Source organism: Panthera uncia, assembly GCF_023721935.1.
Source record: "Panthera uncia isolate 11264 chromosome A3 unlocalized genomic scaffold, Puncia_PCG_1.0 HiC_scaffold_11, whole genome shotgun sequence".
Classification (NCBI taxonomy): domain Eukaryota; kingdom Metazoa; phylum Chordata; class Mammalia; order Carnivora; family Felidae; genus Panthera; species Panthera uncia.
This window is the reverse complement of record NW_026057578.1, coordinates 80542916-80564198: the sequence shown is the minus strand read 5'-3', so window position 1 is coordinate 80564198 and position 21283 is coordinate 80542916. Positions and strand designations below refer to the sequence as shown.

The window sequence follows — 21283 nt, the reverse complement described above, 5'->3', positions numbered from 1 at the left end:
GAGAAGGGGAGAAGGGGAGAAGGGGAGAAGGGGAGAAGGGGAGAAGGGGAGAAGGGGAGAAGGGGAGAAGGGGAGAGGGAGAGGAAGAATCTTAAGCAGGCTCCACTCAGCGCGGAGCCTGACATTGGGCTCAACCCCACAACCCTGGGATGATGACCTGCGTGGAAATCGAGCTGGATGCTCAACCAACTGAGCCACCCAGGCACCCCAAAACTCTATGTATTAATACATATTATTTTAGTACTGTACTCCCACAATCTGCCACTTGCTCAATCAATGCCATATTCATGAAATATCCCTAGGTCTTAGAAAGTTTTATCCCTAACTTCTAGTATTATATCTGACACGTACTAGATGGGCAAGAGCATTTGTGAATCACATAAATGATAAGAATTCAAGTAGCTGACAGAAAAAACCCTATACCATAATATGTAGCATAAACAAACTGGACTTTGCATATAAAAACTTTAAAAATAAGTCCCATTAGCTAATCTTTGTGAGAAAACCCTTGGAAAGTCCTCAGACAGAACTCTGGCCTAGAATGAGAGTATAATTCTCATTTACTTAATCTCATTATTACTCTAAATGAGACAAAAAGAACCCAAAGTCAAGGTAAACACTTAATACGACCCATTTTATCACACAGATATCACCCTAGAATAGTTTCTCAACAGCAGCACCAATGACATTGTGGACCTTACAATTCTTTGTTGGAGGGCTGCCCCACTCATTGTAGGATGTTTAGTAGCATTCCCACACAGCTGTTAACAACCACATGTCTCCAGATATTGCAAAGTGTCCCTGGGGGACAGCATCAGCTTGGCAGAGAGCCACTGACCTGGAGAGAATATTCTAAGTAACAGAATTCTGATATAGACAGTAGACTAGACTTTTTTCTCCCAATATTAAAATATATATATATATATACATGCCTCCAAATAATTGCCTTATACACTTTCTCCAGCAATGTTTATAACTAATTACACCCAGAAGTAAACTTTAATATAGCAAACACTAAAAACTGGGTTAATTCCATGAAAACTACTAAATATTAAAGTCTGGTGCAACGGGGCCCGGTTTTTAAACAAATATCGTTAATTTGCGATCACTGTATTTTCTGGGGAAGGACAAGAAAAGGCAACCCAGTCAGGATTATGGCTTTAACATATACCTGTCAAAGAAAGGTTTTATGGCAGAAAAGCCTGCCTCTATTGTTCAAGGAGGTTTTAAGGTCTCTTCTATCTTTGAAATACCTCACTGCCCAGTCCCTGGGAATAGCAAACATAATTATGTAATGATGTGTTCTATTCTCATTACTATACCGGAGAGCATGTATATAAATCTTACTTGGATTTTTATACGAATACTGGGGTAAATGTGTCACTCCTCCAGTGGTACAGAAGATCTGCTATGGTCCTGAGATGATATATTCAAATATTGTGTTAAGTCAGTAAACACAAACTACAAAAGCTAATTTCTACAATATCTTCTTTTGCTTACCTTGATAAGGTATCTGGTAATATCCCTCCCTGCAATATCTAGTCTCCTGGTAAGGTGAGGGAGAGAAAAGCCTTCATACACTGGACAGATGTGAGTCACACCATCTCCAGAGTCCACCACTACTCCAGTTAATAAACCTGTGTGAAAACCATGAAGTCTTAAATAAAAAGCCAGACCAGAAAAAATCAAAGCCAGCAAATTTCAAAAATTAGCAGAGAAGCCAAACTAGAAACTTCCCCAACCAGAATGGTCTAGAAGCCAGCATTTCTTTATTGTTTGCTATTCTGCAGCTTACTTCTAGTATCTGGACACTAAAGTGAGTATTCTCACACATGTCTCTTGTGAGAGAGACTGCTAGTCTATGTGCCATCCCAGGAGATGGGAAGAAACAGACTCTGAGACCGAAGAATGTCTCTTAAAGCTCAGTACAATTCTTCTTCTTTCCAATTTAATCTTCATCCCCGAATTCCCTTCAAGTGCAATTTTCTAAAGCATCATGGTAACTTTTATGAAAACCATTGTGAGAGATAAATACTACACAAGTTGATAGTGAAGCTTGTTGAAAATAATGTACTTATTATTTTTGTCATATATTCAAAACTATGTTTTGGAAAAATTCCTATTGATAGGAATGACTACAAAAGTTACCTTCGCACAAGGGTTAATGCAGGAAAAAAATACATAACTTTTTCTAATTCCTATTGATAAAATTTCCTATTGATAGGAATGACTACAAAAGTTACCTTCCGCACAAGGGTTAATGCAGGAAAAAAAATACATAACTTTTTCTAATTCAAATTTTCTAGTAGTTAATAGCCTAATAATGTTTTTAAATGTTAAACATTAAATGTTTTAATGTTTATTTATTTTTGAGACAGAGAGAGACAGAGCATGAATGGGGGAGGGTCAGAGAGAGAGGGAGACACAGAATCGGAAGCAGGCTCCAGGCTCTGAGCTGTCAGCACAGAGCCCGACGCGGGGCCCGAACCCACACACCGCGAGATCATGACCTGAGCCGAAGTCGGACGCTTAACTGACTGAGCCACCCAGGCGCCCCAGTCTAATAATGTTTTTAACCAAAAAAAAAAAATTTTTTTTAACTCTATAGAATATGCAATGTCTGTAACTTTCTTAACCATTATGTTATCATTTTCACATCCCTGAAGAGGCTCTCTCCATTTTTTTTTTTTTTTTTTTTTTTTTTTTTGAGAGTGAGAGACAGCAAGCACACACATGCAGGCACACAAACAAGCAGAGGGAGACAGAGAATCTTAAGCAGGCTCCATGCCCACGGTGGAGCCCGACACGGCTCAATCTCAGACCTGAGCCAATATTAAGAGTCAGTGGTTCAAATGACTGAGCCACCCAGGAACCTCTCCCTCTTCCTTTTTTTTAAAAAAAAAAATTTTTTTTTTTACATTTATTTATTTTTGAGACAGTGAGAGATAGAGCATGAACGGGGGACAGTCAGAGAGAGAGGGAGACACAGAAGCTGAAACAGGCTCCAGGCTCTGAGCTGTCAGCACAGAGCCTGATGCGAGATCATGACCTGGGCCGAAGTCGGCCGCTCAACCGACTGAGCCACCCAGGCACCCCTCCCTCTTCCTTTTTTAAAAAAATGTCTATTTATTTATTTTGAGAGTGAGAGAGAGCTAGCAGGGAAGGGAGAGAGAGGGAGAGAGAGAATCCCAAGCAGGCTCAATGCTGTCAGCGCAGATCTCACAAACCATGAGATCACGACCTGAGTTGAAATCAAGAGTCAGATGCTTAACCAACTGAGCCGCCCAGGTGCCCAATCCCTCTTTCTTAATACAAACTTGAATGTACTATAATATTTCATCGTAATGATTTGTCTTTGAATACATTTACTTAATCTACCTCCTTTGGAGGCTCATATAATGTCTCTCCTTGATTGATGGTGGACATAAATCTTCATAAAAAGGTTCATAAAAACCATTTAGTATCTTTTAATGCTGCATTCCTTTCAACAAGAAACTTCTCATTGAAAAAAAGAGGAATCCACATCATTAATTCAAAAATACTCCCAGTAATATCAACTAAAGCAGGGATTTACATTATATTTTACAAACAGACCTTCTCATGCAACTTCTTATTTTCTCCCACTCCCACCAGGTTACACAATAGCCTTTCCCTGTATAATCTGACCCATTTTCAGTGCCCCCCTCTTTTTCACTGGATTACTCATTCCTTCCACTTCAATTCCTATGGATTCTTTAAGGTTCAATCTAGTTCATACCTTTTCATTTACACCTTTCCTGACAATTCTAACCTCCAGATCCCCTAATTCCCTTTATTCTCCTCAGTCCTGTGTGTGTGCCGTGTAGTCAAACATAGCTTCCTAACCCACTGTGTCACTTCTCTTGTTCAAAACCCTTCCACAGCGCTGAATGCTTCTTCCTACCTTTGCTTTTGTAGCTGACAGCACTAGCTACCTTCAAGGAGAATTTTATTGGAGTTCTTTTGTTCATTGCTAGACTATCATTTCTCAAACTAAGGAATCAACAGTTAAACAAAAATGGTTAAATATTAGGAATTAAGTGAGGGTATCTTCCCACTGGATGCAAATAAATTTATGACTATCGCTAGAAAAATCCATTAAGGTCAATTGTATTTATTCAAATATAGTTCAAACAAAAATTCATTTCAGCAGAACTGTCCCATCCTCACCCCCTAAATGAAACTATTATCATCAGTTTTGAAGCTTAGATTCAAAATTGTTAATATCTACTTTTTCCAAGGTATTTTCTAAAATAATTTCTAAAATTTATTTTTCTAAAAATGAAATAAAATTACCTGGATACAAACGCTCCTTGTAAAGTAGCAAGTAATTTTTAATTCCTTCCTCAAAGGAAAAATTATTCACAGCTGGACTGTAATCACCTTAAGATCAAGAAGACCGGGGCGCCTGGGCGGCTCAGTAGGTTGAGCATCCGACTTCGGCTTAGGTCATGATCTCACAGTCTGTGAGTTCGAGCCCCATGTCAGGCTCTGTGCTGACAGCTTGGAGCCTGAAGCCTGCTTCAGATTCTGTCTCCCTCTCTCTCTGCCCCTCCCCTGCTTGCACTCTGTCTCTCAAAAATAGATAAACGTTAAAAAAAAAAAAAAAAAAGGTCAAGAAGACCACATCCAGCTTACTCACTGCTATATACTCTGCACTAAACAGAGTGCAAGGTACATTCCACTTGGTGAATGAACAAAGCTTCTTTAAAAATTTAATTCCCCTAAGTATTTTCTAAGAATCTCTATGTAGTACTAAAGATGGTTTAATAAGCCAATATGTATTTTACAAGGTGATTTTTACTAAATATGTATAAAATAGGATGGCGCTCCATGATATTAAAAAGAGTTTTCTAAGCACTATGTCACATACACTGCTAACTATTAAGGCTGGAGACTTAGCTCAGGTGTCCTCTCCTTCAGAAACCTTCTCTGACATGCTGAATCAAAATGATCTGTTTCAATATCTTTGCCCCCATTAGATTCCATATTCTATGAGGGCATCTTTACATTTCAAGTACCTAAGAGACTGTGTGGCACATATCTGACAGCCCCATAAGTTCTTCATAAGACCATCAGAACATCAGAATGTAAAGAGCTCTCCCCACATGGCCAATTTTTATTCTCAATAGAAAGGAAGGCAGTTACTATCGGCAGCACCAAGAAAACATGTAAGTTAGGAAGACACTGCCAAATGTCTACCTTCTCCTTTGTATTTCATCTACCATGTATAAGGCAGGCGTGATCTTTACTAACTTTTTTGGATCTCTGTATTTTTTTTCTTTAACTCTGCCAATTCTAAGGACAAATCCCATGCTTGTTTTCCACTGTACAAAAAGACGTTATTTTAATACAGACTAAAAGAGGGAACCTCCTACTTCTTAAAAATTGAGAAGTTCTCTTCTTACCTTAGGTCTTTCATTGTTTAATGAAGAAAATAAAAATATATGTGAGATTTTATTTGACAAATTTTAGAAATTATGAAAATATTTGAATAAATCTATAATACTGTGCTTTTCTGGGATTCAAAACTTATTATAAAATCAAATTCCTGTGACATAAAATGCACTTAATGTCTGAATTGTTGTTCTAAAAATTAAGTTTCACCTACCTTGAGCATACAAAGTCAGAACCGCCTGGATAGCTACATACACACCAGAAAACTGGTAAGTTTCAAACATTACCTGAAAATGCAAAAAGAAAGAAAGAAATACTGGTATTTAGAAGTTACATAATAAATATTTATGCTTTCTTGATTGTCACAGAGTGGATTAGTTGCCAAGACAGAATCAAGGGACCTATAAGAGTCCTCCATTCTCCTCAGCTACCACAGAGCTCCAATGATGGGAACAGATTTTGGATAAATACCGAGTTCTCAAGCATTTCATAAGTGTTACAAAGCATTTTTTTTTTTTTTTTTAATTTTGAGAGAGAAAGAAAGACCGTGGGTGGGGGAGGGGCACAAAGAGAGGGAGAGAGAGAGAACCCCTCAACGCCCACCCACATTGAGCCCCTTTAACACAGGGTTCGAGCCCACTAACCGTGAGATCATGCCCTGAGATGAAATCAAGAGTCAGGCGCTTAATGGACTGAGCCACCCAGGTGCCCCAAAGCAAAGATTTTTGAGTGTTTTAGTCAATGGATAATTAGAGTGGAAGAAAGATTTCTGCATTTAAACAAGCCTTTCTTAATGATGTCCCTTAATGGAAATATCTTTTATTTTTAAAATTTTTATTTAGATTTTAGTTAGTTAACATACAGTGTAATACTGGTTTTAGGAGTAGAATTCAGTGATTCATCATGGAAATATCTTTTAATTCAAGGAAAAACTACAGAAATTGCTTAACTGCTGACCCTCCCTCCGATTCCTCTCCCCTAAGCCGAGCCAAGATTGTGGCTCTACCTTCAGCAGTTAAAAAAATGAAAAAAAGAAGAAAAAAGGAAGGTAGGGAAACAGTAGGGCAGAAAGACAAAACTGTACGCAGTAATTCCTGAAGGCTGGCAGATACAGAAACTGCCTAGCTGGTTGGTACTCCCACCTTCCCAGCTTGAGCCCTGGCTGTGGCACTGCTCTCAGCTGAGCTATGATGGAGGGAGGAGCTTCCTTGTGCCCTCTCTGGTCACAACCATGCTCATTCTCTGTAGTCCAGGTGGGCTGGGAACATGCTGCAGGACTTCTTCTGTCATCTACAGTGACCACTCCTTGACTGGCATGGCTGACTACCACTCTGAAAATCTAGATACTCAGAAATTTTATAAGTCACAATGAGACTTATAGAGGATTTAAACGTCGTAACTCTGAAACACATATTCATCAATTAAGCAACTAGATGTTCTAAACATTATTCTATTCCATCATCCTTTACTCCCCCTCCACAGAGAAGAAAATGGAAGCGTGAAGTTGTATTTGCATTTGTCATCTTGAAAGTCCGTTAGAATTTGTTCTCATCAGTAAGATGGTGAAAAAAGTATTTCTAGTACTAAATCAACTTTCTGGATGAGATTAAAGTAGGGCATTATCAGTCACAGCCAAATTTGCACCCACAAGTAAAAAAGAATACTAAACTAAGGTGAGACCTTACAGCACAGTGAGACCAGTCCTTGTCATTCTTGCAGATTAAAAAAAACAAAAAACAAAACAAAACAAAAACCCCCAAAACTACGTGTCCTGGTCAAATAGCTAGCTAGTGGAAGAGGCATCCAGGTATAACATCGTCTCCCTGACTTTTCATCTGATTTGAACGAAAACTTGGTTTTAATTCTGACATTGTGTTGTTTTCCTAAAGAGGTTTCCGTGTTTAGGAACCTTTCAGTTTAATGCAAAAATGCCTCTACTCTGATTTTACAAGGCACTGCTAAAAATAAATACCAATGACACATCACTACTTATACATCAAAAGTATTAGTAGTTATAAGCCATAAGGAAATGACATGGATTTCCTAACTAAAACCAGGATTTAAACATTTTAAAACACTTAATATGAAACTTAAATTTTTATCCAGAATTTAAAAATATTGTCTCACAACAATCTCATTTGAAATCCTTCCAAAATTTCCATCAACACCTAAACATGGTTATGGAGCAAAACAAAATATTTACAGTAAGTAGTGTCTGCAAAGCTGCTAAAACAGAAATAATTATTGCAAGTTTCTACCTCGTATATAACAAAAAACAAAGACAGTTTTTACCTCATATATTAGCAAATATAATGAAAGACAACCTTGAAAAGTTACTTATCTGAACTATGAAGGATGCAGACTTCTTGCTCTCTGTGTCTGCTCCCTCAGAGCCCTTCAATCTGCTCTCACTAGCTTCCCTCTCCTTAGTCCTTAGCCTTCTCACCAATGTTTGATCTCTCTTCCCTGGTGAATGGATTATCTATATCCTGATGACTCCCAAGTTTCTAGTCTAGCCTCAGACTTTTCTTCTGATCTTGATCTTTTTTACAGACTTCTCCTATCTGAAAGTAGAGTAATCCCATGAAACCTTTGGTGAAGCTGAAATGTTGTAAATCAAAGAAGCAATGACCATTAATTTATATGGAAATTAATTTATGAGTGCTCCCAGATGTCAAAAATAACTTCTTTTAGGCTCTTCTGATAGCTTAGGGCACATCTTGCTAATGGATGCACAAAATAAAACGAGATAAAGCACAGATGCTCACTGACACAGTTCAAAGCTAGGGCGCCTTGATGCTCAGATGCTGAGTGTGGTCCTGGGGAACCAGCATGGCAGCACCACTCTCCTGCTATGGGTGCACGCTGCCTCTCTAACAGCTTGCTGCAAAACCAATGCTGAATCCAATTTTTGCTTTTCCCTCTTTTTCATAGAAGTGAAAATCTTCAGACTTTGTTCAGTTAGCAAAAACAGGTACTAGCGTAGGTCTTTGGTAAAAGCAAAGTGGCATAACATGAACTTTTGAAAAGTGGGAGATACCTCTCATTATCTACCTGACATTTTTGACTGGATGTCTAATGAGGGCCTACCATGTCCAAAACTGAACTCTCGATCCTTCCCCCCAAATCCTGTTTTACTTATTTCGTCTTCTCCTACCTTGGTTGATGGTACGTCATCCTCCAGGTGTCCAAGCCAAGACGTTTGAAGTCATCCCTGACTCTCCTCTCTATTACCCATATTTATTTAATGCATCAGAACATGCTTTGGCCCTACCTTCAAAACAGATACATAATCTGGCCACTTGTCATTACTTCCACTGCTATTACCCTAATCCTAACCATCATTATCTTCTGCCTAGATAACTGAAAGCCTTCAAACTGGTCTCTCTTCCACTCTTGCCTCCTTATGGTCTACTCACAACCTAGCAGCCACAGAAACCTAAATCTGAGCATGTCCCTTCTGTGTAACAGCCCTTCATTTCACTTGGAGTAAAAGAATGATTCCCTTTAAGGGCCTGCAAGGCCCTGTATGATCTGGCTCCATTACTTCTCTGAACTCATCTCCTGTTGCCCTCCCATACCGGCTTCCTTGCTGACTCTCTAACATACCAGGCTTATTCCCATTTTAAGACCTTCACACTAGCTACTTCCTTTGCCTGGAATGCTTTCCCCTCACACATCCTGGCTGACTCCCTTACTCTTTGTTTTAATATCACCTTTTCAGGGAGGTCTACTCCCACACCCTATGAAAAATGTAATCTCCCACAACTTCCCCACATTTAGCATCTATTATCTTCTAACCAACCATTCAATTAACTCACTTTTGGGTGGGGGGGTTGTCCCCTGCCAGAATATAAGTTCCATGGCAGCAGGGTTTTGTATACTGATATATTCTACTTAGAAATAATGACTAGTTAGGTGCTCAATAAATAGGATCTGAGGGGAAACAATTATTTTTATTCCCTTGATCCTTTATTTTTTAAAAGATTTTTTATAATGTTTATTTTTGAGAGAGAGAGAGAAACAGAGCAAGCGGGGGAGGGGCAGAGAGAGGAGACACAGAATCTGAAGTAGGCTCCAGGCTCTGAGCTGTAAGCACAGAGCCTGATGTGGGGCTTGAACTCACAAACCGTGAAATCATGACCTGAGCCTAAGTTGGACATTCATCCGACTGAGCCACCCAGGCAGGTTCCCCTATTCCCTTTATCCTTAACAACAATGGTAAGATAAAAGAAAGAGCATTTGCTTTAACATGACATCACAGAAACACATATGTACATATCCCACCTAAAAACACTTACCTCTACAATCTTCTCTCTGTTTTTTGTTGGGTTCATGGGAGGCTCTGTGAGTAAGATTTTACAATTTCTGGTATCTATGTTAAGTTTCTCGGGTCCAAATGTATAGTCCCACAGGTGTTTCATGTCATCCCAATTTCGTACTATGCCATTTTCCATAGGGTAGTTAACTTCTAACATTGAGCGTAATTCACTTGCCTCATCACCAACCATAAGATCCTAGAAAATTATAATATCAAAGCTTTAGTCCAAATTTTTGCATAAAATATCTTCAGAAAACTACATTCCCATGATATTTTGGAAAACTTGGGAATAATTAATTTTAATCTTTCTGGCACTTTCAGATAAAGTTCTTCATTCCACAAGTTTAAAAAATCTTTTCTTTCAAGAACAATGCCTTGGAAAGTTTAATCATGAATAATAAATTTTTATGTACAACGTGGTTTAAATCAATAAATGGACCTTACCTTTAATACATATGTTTCCAAAAGAAGAGCATTAGCACAAATAAACCCCACATTTTCATATTTTGGAGGGTTTTGTATGAGGTTTCATCTGTTTCTTTTGCTCAAATGTTCAAAAAATAAGGCCTGTGATATGTGAAATAGCACATCAGGGAAAAAAGACTTGTAGAAAAATGCTCAATGCATGCAGCACAGTTCTTCGTACTAAATATCGAAATGGTAAGGGTAAATGATACGTTTTAATGGACTATAAAGCATAACGAAAGAAGCTAAAATTAAATGATTCTTTATTATACTGTAATAAGGCAGATATGCACCACATAACTTGCAAATTTCACAAATTTCTACCTGCATATACCTAAGTTAGAATTGAAATTGAGTTTCTATACATGCCTCACCAAGATCAATGAAAATTTGTAGAGCTACAAAAAAATTAAGACACAGGGAAACAATTTTTAAAAATCATCTCATGAGCAACATTTTCAATCTTAAAGTATAATACTGGAAAACTATGTGATCACACGTGAAGTGGAGTACTCACAAGTCTTGTCTCCAATGAGAGCACACTTAAGATGACCCACATTTGAAAAGTCAAATTTTGTATGTATAATAGAGCTAATGATGTCCTAGAATTTAAGCTTATTTTAGAAATCAGCTAGTCAAGATATTAAATAATCTTGATTTCTACATATACTGATGAACTCAACAAAAAACAAAAATCAGAAATAGCTACTATTTGCTACAACACCTTAAGTTTAAAACATGAAGAAATGAAAAAAAACATTAAAATTAACATAAAATGTCTCAAAATGAAGTTTAAATATATAGGAGTTTAAAACTTTTGAAAATGATAATTAAAAACAGGCGAGGTCTCAAAAAAAGATTTCTGGAAAATCCACTGAAAGCAACAACAAAAAGGAAAAACAAAGTTAAAGCAGATGCTAGAAATGTTCACTAAAACTTCTCTGTTGCAACTAATTTCTTATAAAGTTAATTTACCATAACTCAAATGTACTGTAACTTATATTAACTGTTTAAAATCATCTGATAGGAAAACACAAAACTAAAAATCCGTATCTGTGAATTCTAGTCAATGACACACATATGTTGAATTATTTAGGGAGAAGTACATGGATACTTTGAAATACATCAAAAAATGAGATAGACTGATGGAGAGATGAATAAATATGTGATAGGTCAGTAGAGTAAATATTAATGTCAGAATCTAGGTGATGGGTATATGGGTTTCACTATAAATTCTTTCAACTTTGCTATACATTCTAAATACTTGTTAATAAAATGTTAAGGGGGAAATCTATACCTACAAGAACATGTATTACTATTGACCATTAACAAATATAATACACAATTTTCTTACTTACTTTCCTCTAGAATGTATCTTTCTACGGGTTGCACAAAATTAATTAATTAATTAGATGGCTTATATAATCATTATACATTCACAATTATAGTTCAACAAATTTAGAATAAGTCTGATCTAATTTCATCAGAATATTTACTTTTTTTCCCATGCAGGAATAGGGACTTACATATGTCTGACCCAACACCAACTCAAAATAAAAGCCTCATCTATCTACTTCTAGAACATACATACTATAAAGAATTAACTGAAAGAAACATCTGGCATTGAATATTTTACCATCCTCTGAACAAAGAGGAGGGACAGTTAAAATGGAAAACAGGTGTTAACCGATTAAATTAGTACACATATTTGTGAGTAGTTCAAGCACCTACTTTAAAATTCACCTCTAGCTAAAAATTTTAATTAAAAATATCCTAAAACATATAATCATCCCTAGAACATTTCAACTTCCAAAACTACAAGTGCCAAGAGCTTTGTAACTTGCCCTCATACCTCAGAACCTTAGATTTTTACCACCCATCTCATCACTGGACTTCAAGCCTAAACTATCACCTACTACCTGAAAGAATAAGAAATCACAGTAACTGTCAGAGATGCTGTTTCAAAGGCATTTATATTTTATGAAAAGCAGGCAGTGTAGCTTATATTTGCCAAGAATTATTTTGAACAATGTCACCTCAAATTGGAAAACAGTGAACACACTTTAAAACCAAAGTCTCTGTCAAAGCTGCTCACAAATAGTATCAAAAACAGACAAACCTGAAAATACCTACTACTGAAGCACTTCAGGACTATCACAAAAAATATGTATTAAAAGAGTGAATTGTCTGGGATGTGCCCATCTTGAGTTCAAAAGAAAAAGGAGCCACACAATGGTATTTATTTAGGGGGAAGATCTGTTGTTTATGGAAAAGTCTTACAAGACTTTCACATTTTTCTTATTTATTCTCAAGTAATGTTGTAAAATCTGCTCATCAATAAAAATGGTATAGGAAACAAGTCAACCTCTTTTCCTCCCCTTTTACTATCTATAGCTCATTTGCTTATTAAAATTTTGCCCAGTTTATTAAATACTATGCTATATGTGCTACCAAACTGGAATGCAAAAATATACAGACTATGATAGGCAATGTTCAATTTAACATTGATCAATAAAATAGATTTATCCAAATGTAACAACTTCATCCCAATTCTCTGGATCATACATATCCTAAATAAAGCTACTTGGTTTCTAATATTATGCACACCACATTCCATTTTAATTATAACATTCATCTACAAGAAACACAAGGAAAACAATTCAAAACTATGTTAGTAATTAGTTCTGGTTTGGTCCATTGTATGCAATCAGGAAAGTACAGGACTTAATTAGTTGCTACCCAATTGAAGCAATGAAAAAGGTTAAAAATCAAAGTACTTAAAATTAAAATATGGAATCACCCCCCTCCCCAATACTACAGGGACACAAAACAACAACTACTGTCCCATCAAGCAAAAGTGGAAAACAAACAGAGAGCATGTGTGTAACCTCACTTACCATCTTTTTGTTATTCTACTTCAACAGGTCAAGAAAGGTGAAGAAAGAGAAGGTAGAAGTAAGAGTCAGAAAAGGCCTAAATAAAATCCTCACTGAAATTTTTAAACATAACAAGCAATAGAGACAAATTAGGTAGAGGTCAGATGCAGTACTATATTTTACGGAGTTAATAATTAGGGCCAAAGTAACATGGACAGTTATTACTCCTGAATGAAAATTAACTCATTAAACAATTTAAGTTTCCAGTTTTTAGTCTATCACCACATTTTAGCTAACAAAACACAAAAAGTATAAGTCAATCCACTAGGCACAGGAATTCCAAAAAGTCAAGTTTCTTTAATTCTTTACTGAATTTAAGAATCTTAAATAAGGAAAATAAATGATAACAGAAAAGGTCTAGCTGAGTAGGCAGAGGGTGAGTTTAGACTGCTTTTACCAAGTGCTAGTAGTCCGGTTAAATTTGACACAGATTTCTTTTACTATTTTCTACTGGAAGAACAAATTAACTTGAGAGACTTAAAAGACTGAGCAGATTGAACAGAACTGAGCCAACAGAACACAGAATGACAAACCATACAAGCAAATGCTACTGGGGAATTCCTCAGCAAAAATGTCGTAGAATATGGGCTAGTTTCATTTCTATCACTTGGCCTTAAAAAGCAAGAAAGTGGGAGTGAAAAGATATGTAATTATTTCTGCCATGTTAGAGAATAAAAATGGTTAGACATGACGTATCTTTACACCTCAAAAATGTTATTATCCATAAAGTATATAAAAAAGACATTCTTTAAAAGCCTGATACTGAATGAAAAGTGTGACTTCCAACTTCATTAAAAGAAGTTTGTCCTTATCACTATTATCAGTTAAATTTTAACTCGTTCATTTAAGATTAAATGCAATCAGAATGAAAGGCACTCACAAAAAAGAGAATAAGGTATCCCCTAAATTTCCCAAAAGACCCTGAAAAAAACCATTATCATGTTGAATGTTCTGAAAATAACAAAACAGGGGCCAGAATCATTCATTATTTTAAGTCTTTAAGAATTTAACATAGAACCTAAGTTTCAGTTGTATTTTTATTCACTGTGTAACTCAATTCTTTAGTAACAAGGGCAGAGAGCTACCAAGTAGCTAACCTCTACTAGCTATTATCATCTTCCTAGATATCTCAAACCAATGTCCCAAAGAGGTACATCCTAATTCCTATTTCAAATGACTCATAATCTAACTGAAGTTTTGCCAGACTGTCCAGATAGGACCAACAATGCTACCTTGTTCACAATTCACTCAGTAAACAGGCCCCTAAATTCGACTGCATTGTTTATAATCAGATCCCTAGGCCACCTGAAGAATTTAAGTCAATTGGTGACCAACGACCTTTTGATTGTTCTATTTCTTTTCTTTCTTTCTTTCTTTTTTTTAAAATATCGTAACTCCCACTTGATTTCCAATCCCTTGAATACAGAGAAAAGTCTTATCATCCTTAATGTCCAGTCTCTCATGTTAAGTACAGTGAGTAGGCAATGACAACTTTCCCTCCTCTCTCCTCATGGGAAGATAAATAATGCAAGGCCAAATAAAAACTTGCGGGGCTTCCTCCTGCACACTATGGAAGTCAGTTATTATATTAGTGAAAAAAGAAACCAATGAAATTGATATCCTATGTTTTCCTGACTAGCTATATTCAAAAGTAGGAACATCAGGCCATGAGAACATGAAAAGTCTTAGGTTCCAAATAGACACTAACATATAATGAAAAATATATGGAATTGAAAGACATAAAAATATCAGGCTGATTTCTTTTAAACATTATATGTAACAGAACTTTGAGTCACTAATATAATATTCACATCAATATAAAAATCTTATTAAGAGTTTACTCCATTCAGAGAGTAATGGCATCAGTCATACTTAAAGTCAGATGAAATTAATTTCAGTTTTTGTGCCTTTCTTCAAGTGTTGATATAAATTAAAAATACAAGAAATTCAGTCCTCCCTCTTTGCTTTTCATGGCATCATATCTTAAAACTACTAAATTCAAATTCAAAGAACCCCTCACAAGTTTTGATCCTCATTTATCAATAAATCAAATATTACCTTGATTTCAATGTTTCCCACTTTGGTGGTTGATCTGATAATAGGTCTTCCAACCAAAGCTGGGAAGATGTGTTCTGGAAAGTTAGAGCCTGCATATCCACACTTCACAAACTGGAAGAGAACAGTAAAAGTGGGTTAGTGTCGAGGTATTTACTATGTCCATTTAAAAACAGCATCTGAGGGGCTCCTAGATGGCTTAGTCACTTAAGCATCCGACTTTGGCTCAAGGTCATGATCTCACAGTTTGTGGGTTTGAGCCCCACATCCGGGTTCTGTGCTGATGGCTTAGAGCCCAGAGTCTGCTTCAGATTCTGTGTCTCCTTCTTCTCTCTGCCCCTCCCCCACACTCTCTCAAAAATAAACAAACATTAAAAAAATTTTTTTTAAATAAAGAATAAAAATAAAAACATCATTTGAAAAATACCACTTTACATTTATGCAATATTTTAAACTTTTGGTGCTTTCAAATTATCCAAAGTAGTCACCCAACCTGTCATCCTCCTTTTATTTCCTTTATGGCAGTGACTACTTCCAGAATTCATGTTTATTTGCCAGTTAACTGCTTAATTAGTGCTTAAGTCTCCCAGTACAGAGAAAGTCTCAGGAAAGCAGGGAGCTTAACCTGAGCAGTTCATGGTGGAGCCCAATGACTCAAAGAGATCTCAGCACACAGTGGTCACACAAGTGGGAAATGGACAGATTCACTCAACAAATGCTAAGAACTTTTTAAAAGAGAAACGTTAGAAACTGAACAGAACTAAAGCTTCAATTCTTTTTTTTTTTTGAGAGACAGAATGTGAGGGGGGAGGGCAAAGAGAGGGAAGGAGAGAGAGAATCCTAAGCCGGGTATAAACTGTCAGCACAGAGCCCAGTTCAGGGCTCAATCTCACAAACCATGAGACAAAGACCTGAGCTGAAATCAAGAGTCAGATGCTTAACTGACTAGCCACCAAGGTGCCCCCTAAAGCTTCAATTCTAAAGCAGGCTTTCATTCATCTCTGGCAATTCCCTTAAGAAAAATTTATCAAAATAGCGGGGGGAGGAAATGGCATCTGGGCTAGCATCATGTTAACACAAACATTTATTAGGCATTTTAAAAAATGTTTTTATTTATTTTTGAGACAGAGCACAAGCAGGGGAGGGGCAGAGAGAGAGGGAGACAGAATCTGAAGCAGGATCCAGGCTCTGAGCTGTCAGCACAGAGCCTGACACGGGGCTTGAACTCACGGACTGTGAGATCATGACCTGAGCTGAAGTCGGACGCTTAACCGACTGGGCCACCCAGCTGCCCCATTAGGCATTTTTTTTAACCATTTATATTTTCATATTTAGATGGTTAGTAATACCAGGTAACATAATTTTATATTCAGACAGTGTACTCCTTCAATGAGGGCATAACATTGACTCTGATAATGTTTAAGAAACTGATACACTAGGAAATTTAACAACTACAGTAAAACTGAAAATAGAAACAAGGTTTTTTGTTGTTTTGTTTTTTATTTCAGAGAGAGTGAGTGTAAGCAAGGAGAGGGGTAGAGGAGGAGAGAGGGAGAGAGGGGGGGAGAGAGAGAGAGAGAGAGAGAGAGAGAGAGAGAGAGAGAGAGGAGCCTGATGCGGAGCTCAATCCCACGACCCTGGGATCATGATCTGAGACGAAATCCAGACTCAGACGCTCAACTGACTGAGCCACCCAGGCACCCCAAACCAAGGGTTTTTAATTCTTATACCAATAATATAGTCTGTTTAGTCTTACTTTTAAGAGCAGTCATTGCAAGGAAAATGCAATTAAAACTTCAGGGCAAGAGGAGGAAGCTACAGAACAGGATATGTAATCATAGTCTCTACTCTCTTCCTTAACAAGTCTCTATTCAGTGTGCAAGGATGTTTGCGTCTATTGATGAATCCCAAGTGCCTAGAACAGTGTCTGGCATATAGTTAAGTGCATACTACATAATTGATCAATAAAAACTAGAAGTTTTGCTGTTGTTTTGCGAGTATGATACTGCGATTATTTTTTTTAAATGCTTATTTATTTATTTTGAGAGAGAGCAAGCAGGGGAGGGGTAGAGGTAGAGAGAGACAGAATCCCAAGCAGGCTCCATGCACAGAGCCCAAAGCAGGGCTCAATCGCATGAACCATGAGATCATGACCTGAACCAAAATCAAGAGTCGGATGCCTAGCTGACTAAGCCACCCAGATGCCCCGTGTGATTATTTTAATACAGAGCATATGTTTCATATTGAGAAAAAGTGCATTGTTCATGGCTCCAGGCACCATACATTCTCCGAGAATTAAGGAGAAAAACAGTATCCAAATGTGACACATGACAGCAATAACAAAAAGGCTGACAGAAACTTTTAACCTACCCCTTGACAGAAAGCTACTATCTACAAGGAACAGTTTTATTTGATGGTGGTAAAAGTTAGCAACAATCTTAAACTTACCAACTTTTGACTAACTCCCCAAAATACAGAATTTTCTTATTTCAAAGATCTCTACAACAACCTTGGTGGAAATTTTGATGAACCACATTTAATTATAAATAGCCAAGAACATTCTGCCATCCAGAATTTCAAATGAATTGTAAGACTTTTATAAATAGAGCTTTTAAAATATGTTAAAGTCATGACTTATGCAGATTAATGTTATGAAAAAAATCTGTCTGAAATACCACCTGAATTTCTACCTTCTCAGTTCATATTTACATTCTAGAATCTACATAAAACATACTGTTCATATACATTTTCTTCCAAACCCACAAAACCTAGTCCTGGTCAGTTTACCTCTGAGCCACCAAGGCTGGGGAATTTTTCAGTTACAGATACCCATTTCTAAAACTACTTACTGGATTATCTTTCAAGGCAGTACAATATGATGGCATAAGGAACAGATTACTTGTTTGCTCATACCTACTTCTCCACTTGAACAGTGGTTGACAGTGAAGAACTACAATATATTCTTACCCTAAAGGAGTGTTAAATGGAATTCAGTAGTGCTAATCCATTTTTACAAGATGTCTTTTCAAATATTTATCAGTGAGACCCAGGAGTTGGAAAGACAACTGCCACAGAGGAAATGAATAATATCTAATATTTTCAAGTACATTAACATTAAGAGGAAAAAAATAAAACCTCTCACACTCTTCTAAATCCTAAACTCTTTTGCCCTTAAGTCAAAATTCAGCTCACTTGATATGAACTGAAATGATACGGAAGGACAGAGAATCTCTTGTCATTATTATTCCAACCATACCCAAATTTCTATATAAATAAAATTTGTTATGAGCATCAGCCCAGTATCAGCACTGGTCATAATTTACCTTATATTCCAAATATAGAAAGTAAATACTATGCAGATATTAAATTCTTATGTTTACCTCAAAGTAATGAACAGATAAGGACACTGCATGGGCCAAAACTGTCCATTCACGTAGCTGAAAATGTTCACTTATCTATGTTTTTAAAGAAATTGTAGAATGACTGAAAAAAGAATCAACAAATTTGTAAGGGTCATCTTCAGCATATTAAACATAAACAAATGATTTAAGAGAGAAATCATTAAAAACTGGAGGTGGGAGGATGAGCCTGGCATAGGAAATAAATCAAGTCCTGGTGCAGGGGGGAGGCAGTGAAGGTTGACATGCCTCCCCTCTCATTCTGAGCTACACATACTCAGGAACATGCAACATGGCAAATCCATAAATAATCACAATAGTCAATGTTTACTGATTTTAAATGTTCAGATGGGTGGTTTATATCTTAAAATTCTTTTTTGAGCATATTTTAAGGGATAAAATAGTTGCCAAGTGACTAACATAAGAAGACCTCCCTGAAATTTGAGACCCTCTGAAACTATAAAACCAATTGTAAACCTACTTATTTGTGCTTTACAAAACAAAAGGAAATTTGGCTTTAATTCAAAGATATCAATCACTTATTAATGAAATTACTTATTCAGCTTAAGCAGTAGCTTATTGGAAACAGATGCTGCCATAGCAATCCAGCGAGAGCGCTCCTACAGGGTATTAGATACTTAGTCAAAACGACAATAGCTGCACTCTTTTGCATTATTTCAAATGTGAAAGCATTAATAGCTATGATAACAAGAATTTAATTAAAATAATCTATTTCTTAATAACATAAAGTGAACAGACAATCTAGCATTTCCCTTCTTGTAAAAAGTCAGTACTTAAAAAAAAATCTAATTCATGTAATAAAATGCAAAGAAAATAGTCTTTTCTAAACTACTCAATTAGTATCCTTTTAATCCTTGAAGTACTTCCCCTACTCTAATCATTTTAAGACTTGCACTTAGTTCTCTCATTGTGTGTTTAAGAAATAGATTTTACCATATATAGTTTCCTCTTCATAGCACTGTGGTTTGAACTGGCTCCCTTACTTGCCACTGAGTCATCAAATGGTAAGAACATGAACAGTATAATGTTCTTTCAAGCAAAAATTAAAACAAAAAAATCCATCTACATTTGCTCTAAAAGTACCCTTATCCCCTCAAATAAACTGGGATTTACAAAGCCTCACTTGGGCTTATTTAATTTGTATTTTTCCTTTATTAATTTAGTTTGATGGTGTTGACATAATCATTAATTTAATTACCTAGTGACTATTCTGATCTTAAACCACCAAAATACTTATTCTATTCCAAAGCATTTTGCAGAGTGAAGCCAAATTTGTTTTTGGTTTGTTTACACTTCAAGTACTCCTAAGTTCAACATATAAATTAGCAAAAATCTGATGAAGCAGGTCATAAACAACAACAAAGCTGAGAATTATAAATGAAAGTATAATTATTCTAGCACTATAAGCTACTTTGCATCACTAGACCCTAAAAATTGTACCAGTCACACAGTAGCCACAGAAGTCTTCCTGGTCAGTGAGCTATCTCAGTGCTGATAAAATCACCCAACTTTGGTAACAATACACATCAGGGATCTGGGCCAACTCTTGAAAGACAGCTATACCTAAGCAGATCTCCAGACTTTCACCTATCTGGCCATTTTCAGTAGCTCTATTTAGAGGGAGCTAACTCTGTGTTAGGTTTGAATGGTTATGAAGATGGAATGCATAAATTATTGGAATCAGATGAGTTTTCCTCCTCTGGGCTACCCTAATGAGGGAGACCCTGGTTAGTTGGGAGCTAGTGAGGAAGAGAGGCAGGACCAAATCTGGCACGTGATCATAAGAACTCACCCACTCTTAGAGCATTCAAATTAGGGCCTGACAGAGGGGTTAAAAAAAATCATCAACTTCTCAAATAGCCTAAGTTTAAAACCTAAAATGTATAAGAGGCAAGTTGCTTTCGGAAAACAACTACTCACATATGAATACCTTCTGTAATATTTAATTGTAGATAACTCACTATAGCTTCAGGTACCTAAACAAAATCAAGATGACTATCAAGTATAAGCAGTAAGAAATCTAGAATTTCTATATTTAGAATCCTCTATGGGGCGCCTGGATGGCTCAGTCGGTTAAGCGTCCAACTCCAGCTCAGGTCATGATCTCACAGTCCGTGAGTTTGAGCCCCATGTCGGGCTCTATGCTGACAGCTGGGAGCTGGGAGCCTGCTTCGGATTCTCTGTCTCCCTCTCTCTCTGCCCTTCCCCAGCTCATGCTCGGTCTCTCTTCTCCTTCAAAAATAAATAAACATTAAAAAAAAAATTTAGGATCCTCTAAATTTTCAGAAATATCACAGCATTCCTAGCTACATATCACACCAGAACTGTTTCTTCACTTGAAGACAATCATGTCTATAGAAAATCTGGAAAAAAAATTAAAATAACTAGAAATATAACACCAGTACATAAATTTTTGTTCAAATTAACTACATTTTTCCTTTATGTCATAGTAACTGATCTTTTGTTTTAAGGCACAAGATTCTTAAATTATGGATTAGCCATAAGATTAATCAGTAACATACAATCAGCTTTCTATCAAAGGTAAACCAATAAAATAGTAACATAAATGAATTCATGGCTAACATTTCTGTTCTAATTGAATATCAAAAAACTCATACACTACAAAACACAGGGTTGGTTACCCTTCAAAGAGGAGGAATCCATTGAAATAC

General features: G+C 36.6%; 1 protein-coding gene across 1 annotated transcript in view; it reads right to left on the bottom strand.

The window, feature by feature from the left end:
* The window catches only part of ACTR2 (actin related protein 2), a 37563-nt gene that overhangs the window by 14139 nt on the left and 2141 nt on the right, over window positions 1-21283 (bottom strand). Inside the window, exons 2-5 of the mRNA XM_049650325.1 lie at window positions 15196-15306; window positions 9717-9932; window positions 5630-5702; window positions 1501-1637 (exon numbers count right to left, since the gene is read on the bottom strand). Coding sequence (XP_049506282.1) covers window positions 1501-1637; window positions 5630-5702; window positions 9717-9932; window positions 15196-15306 — 537 coding nt within the window. The remainder of the gene's footprint in view (window positions 1-1500; window positions 1638-5629; window positions 5703-9716; window positions 9933-15195; window positions 15307-21283) is intronic.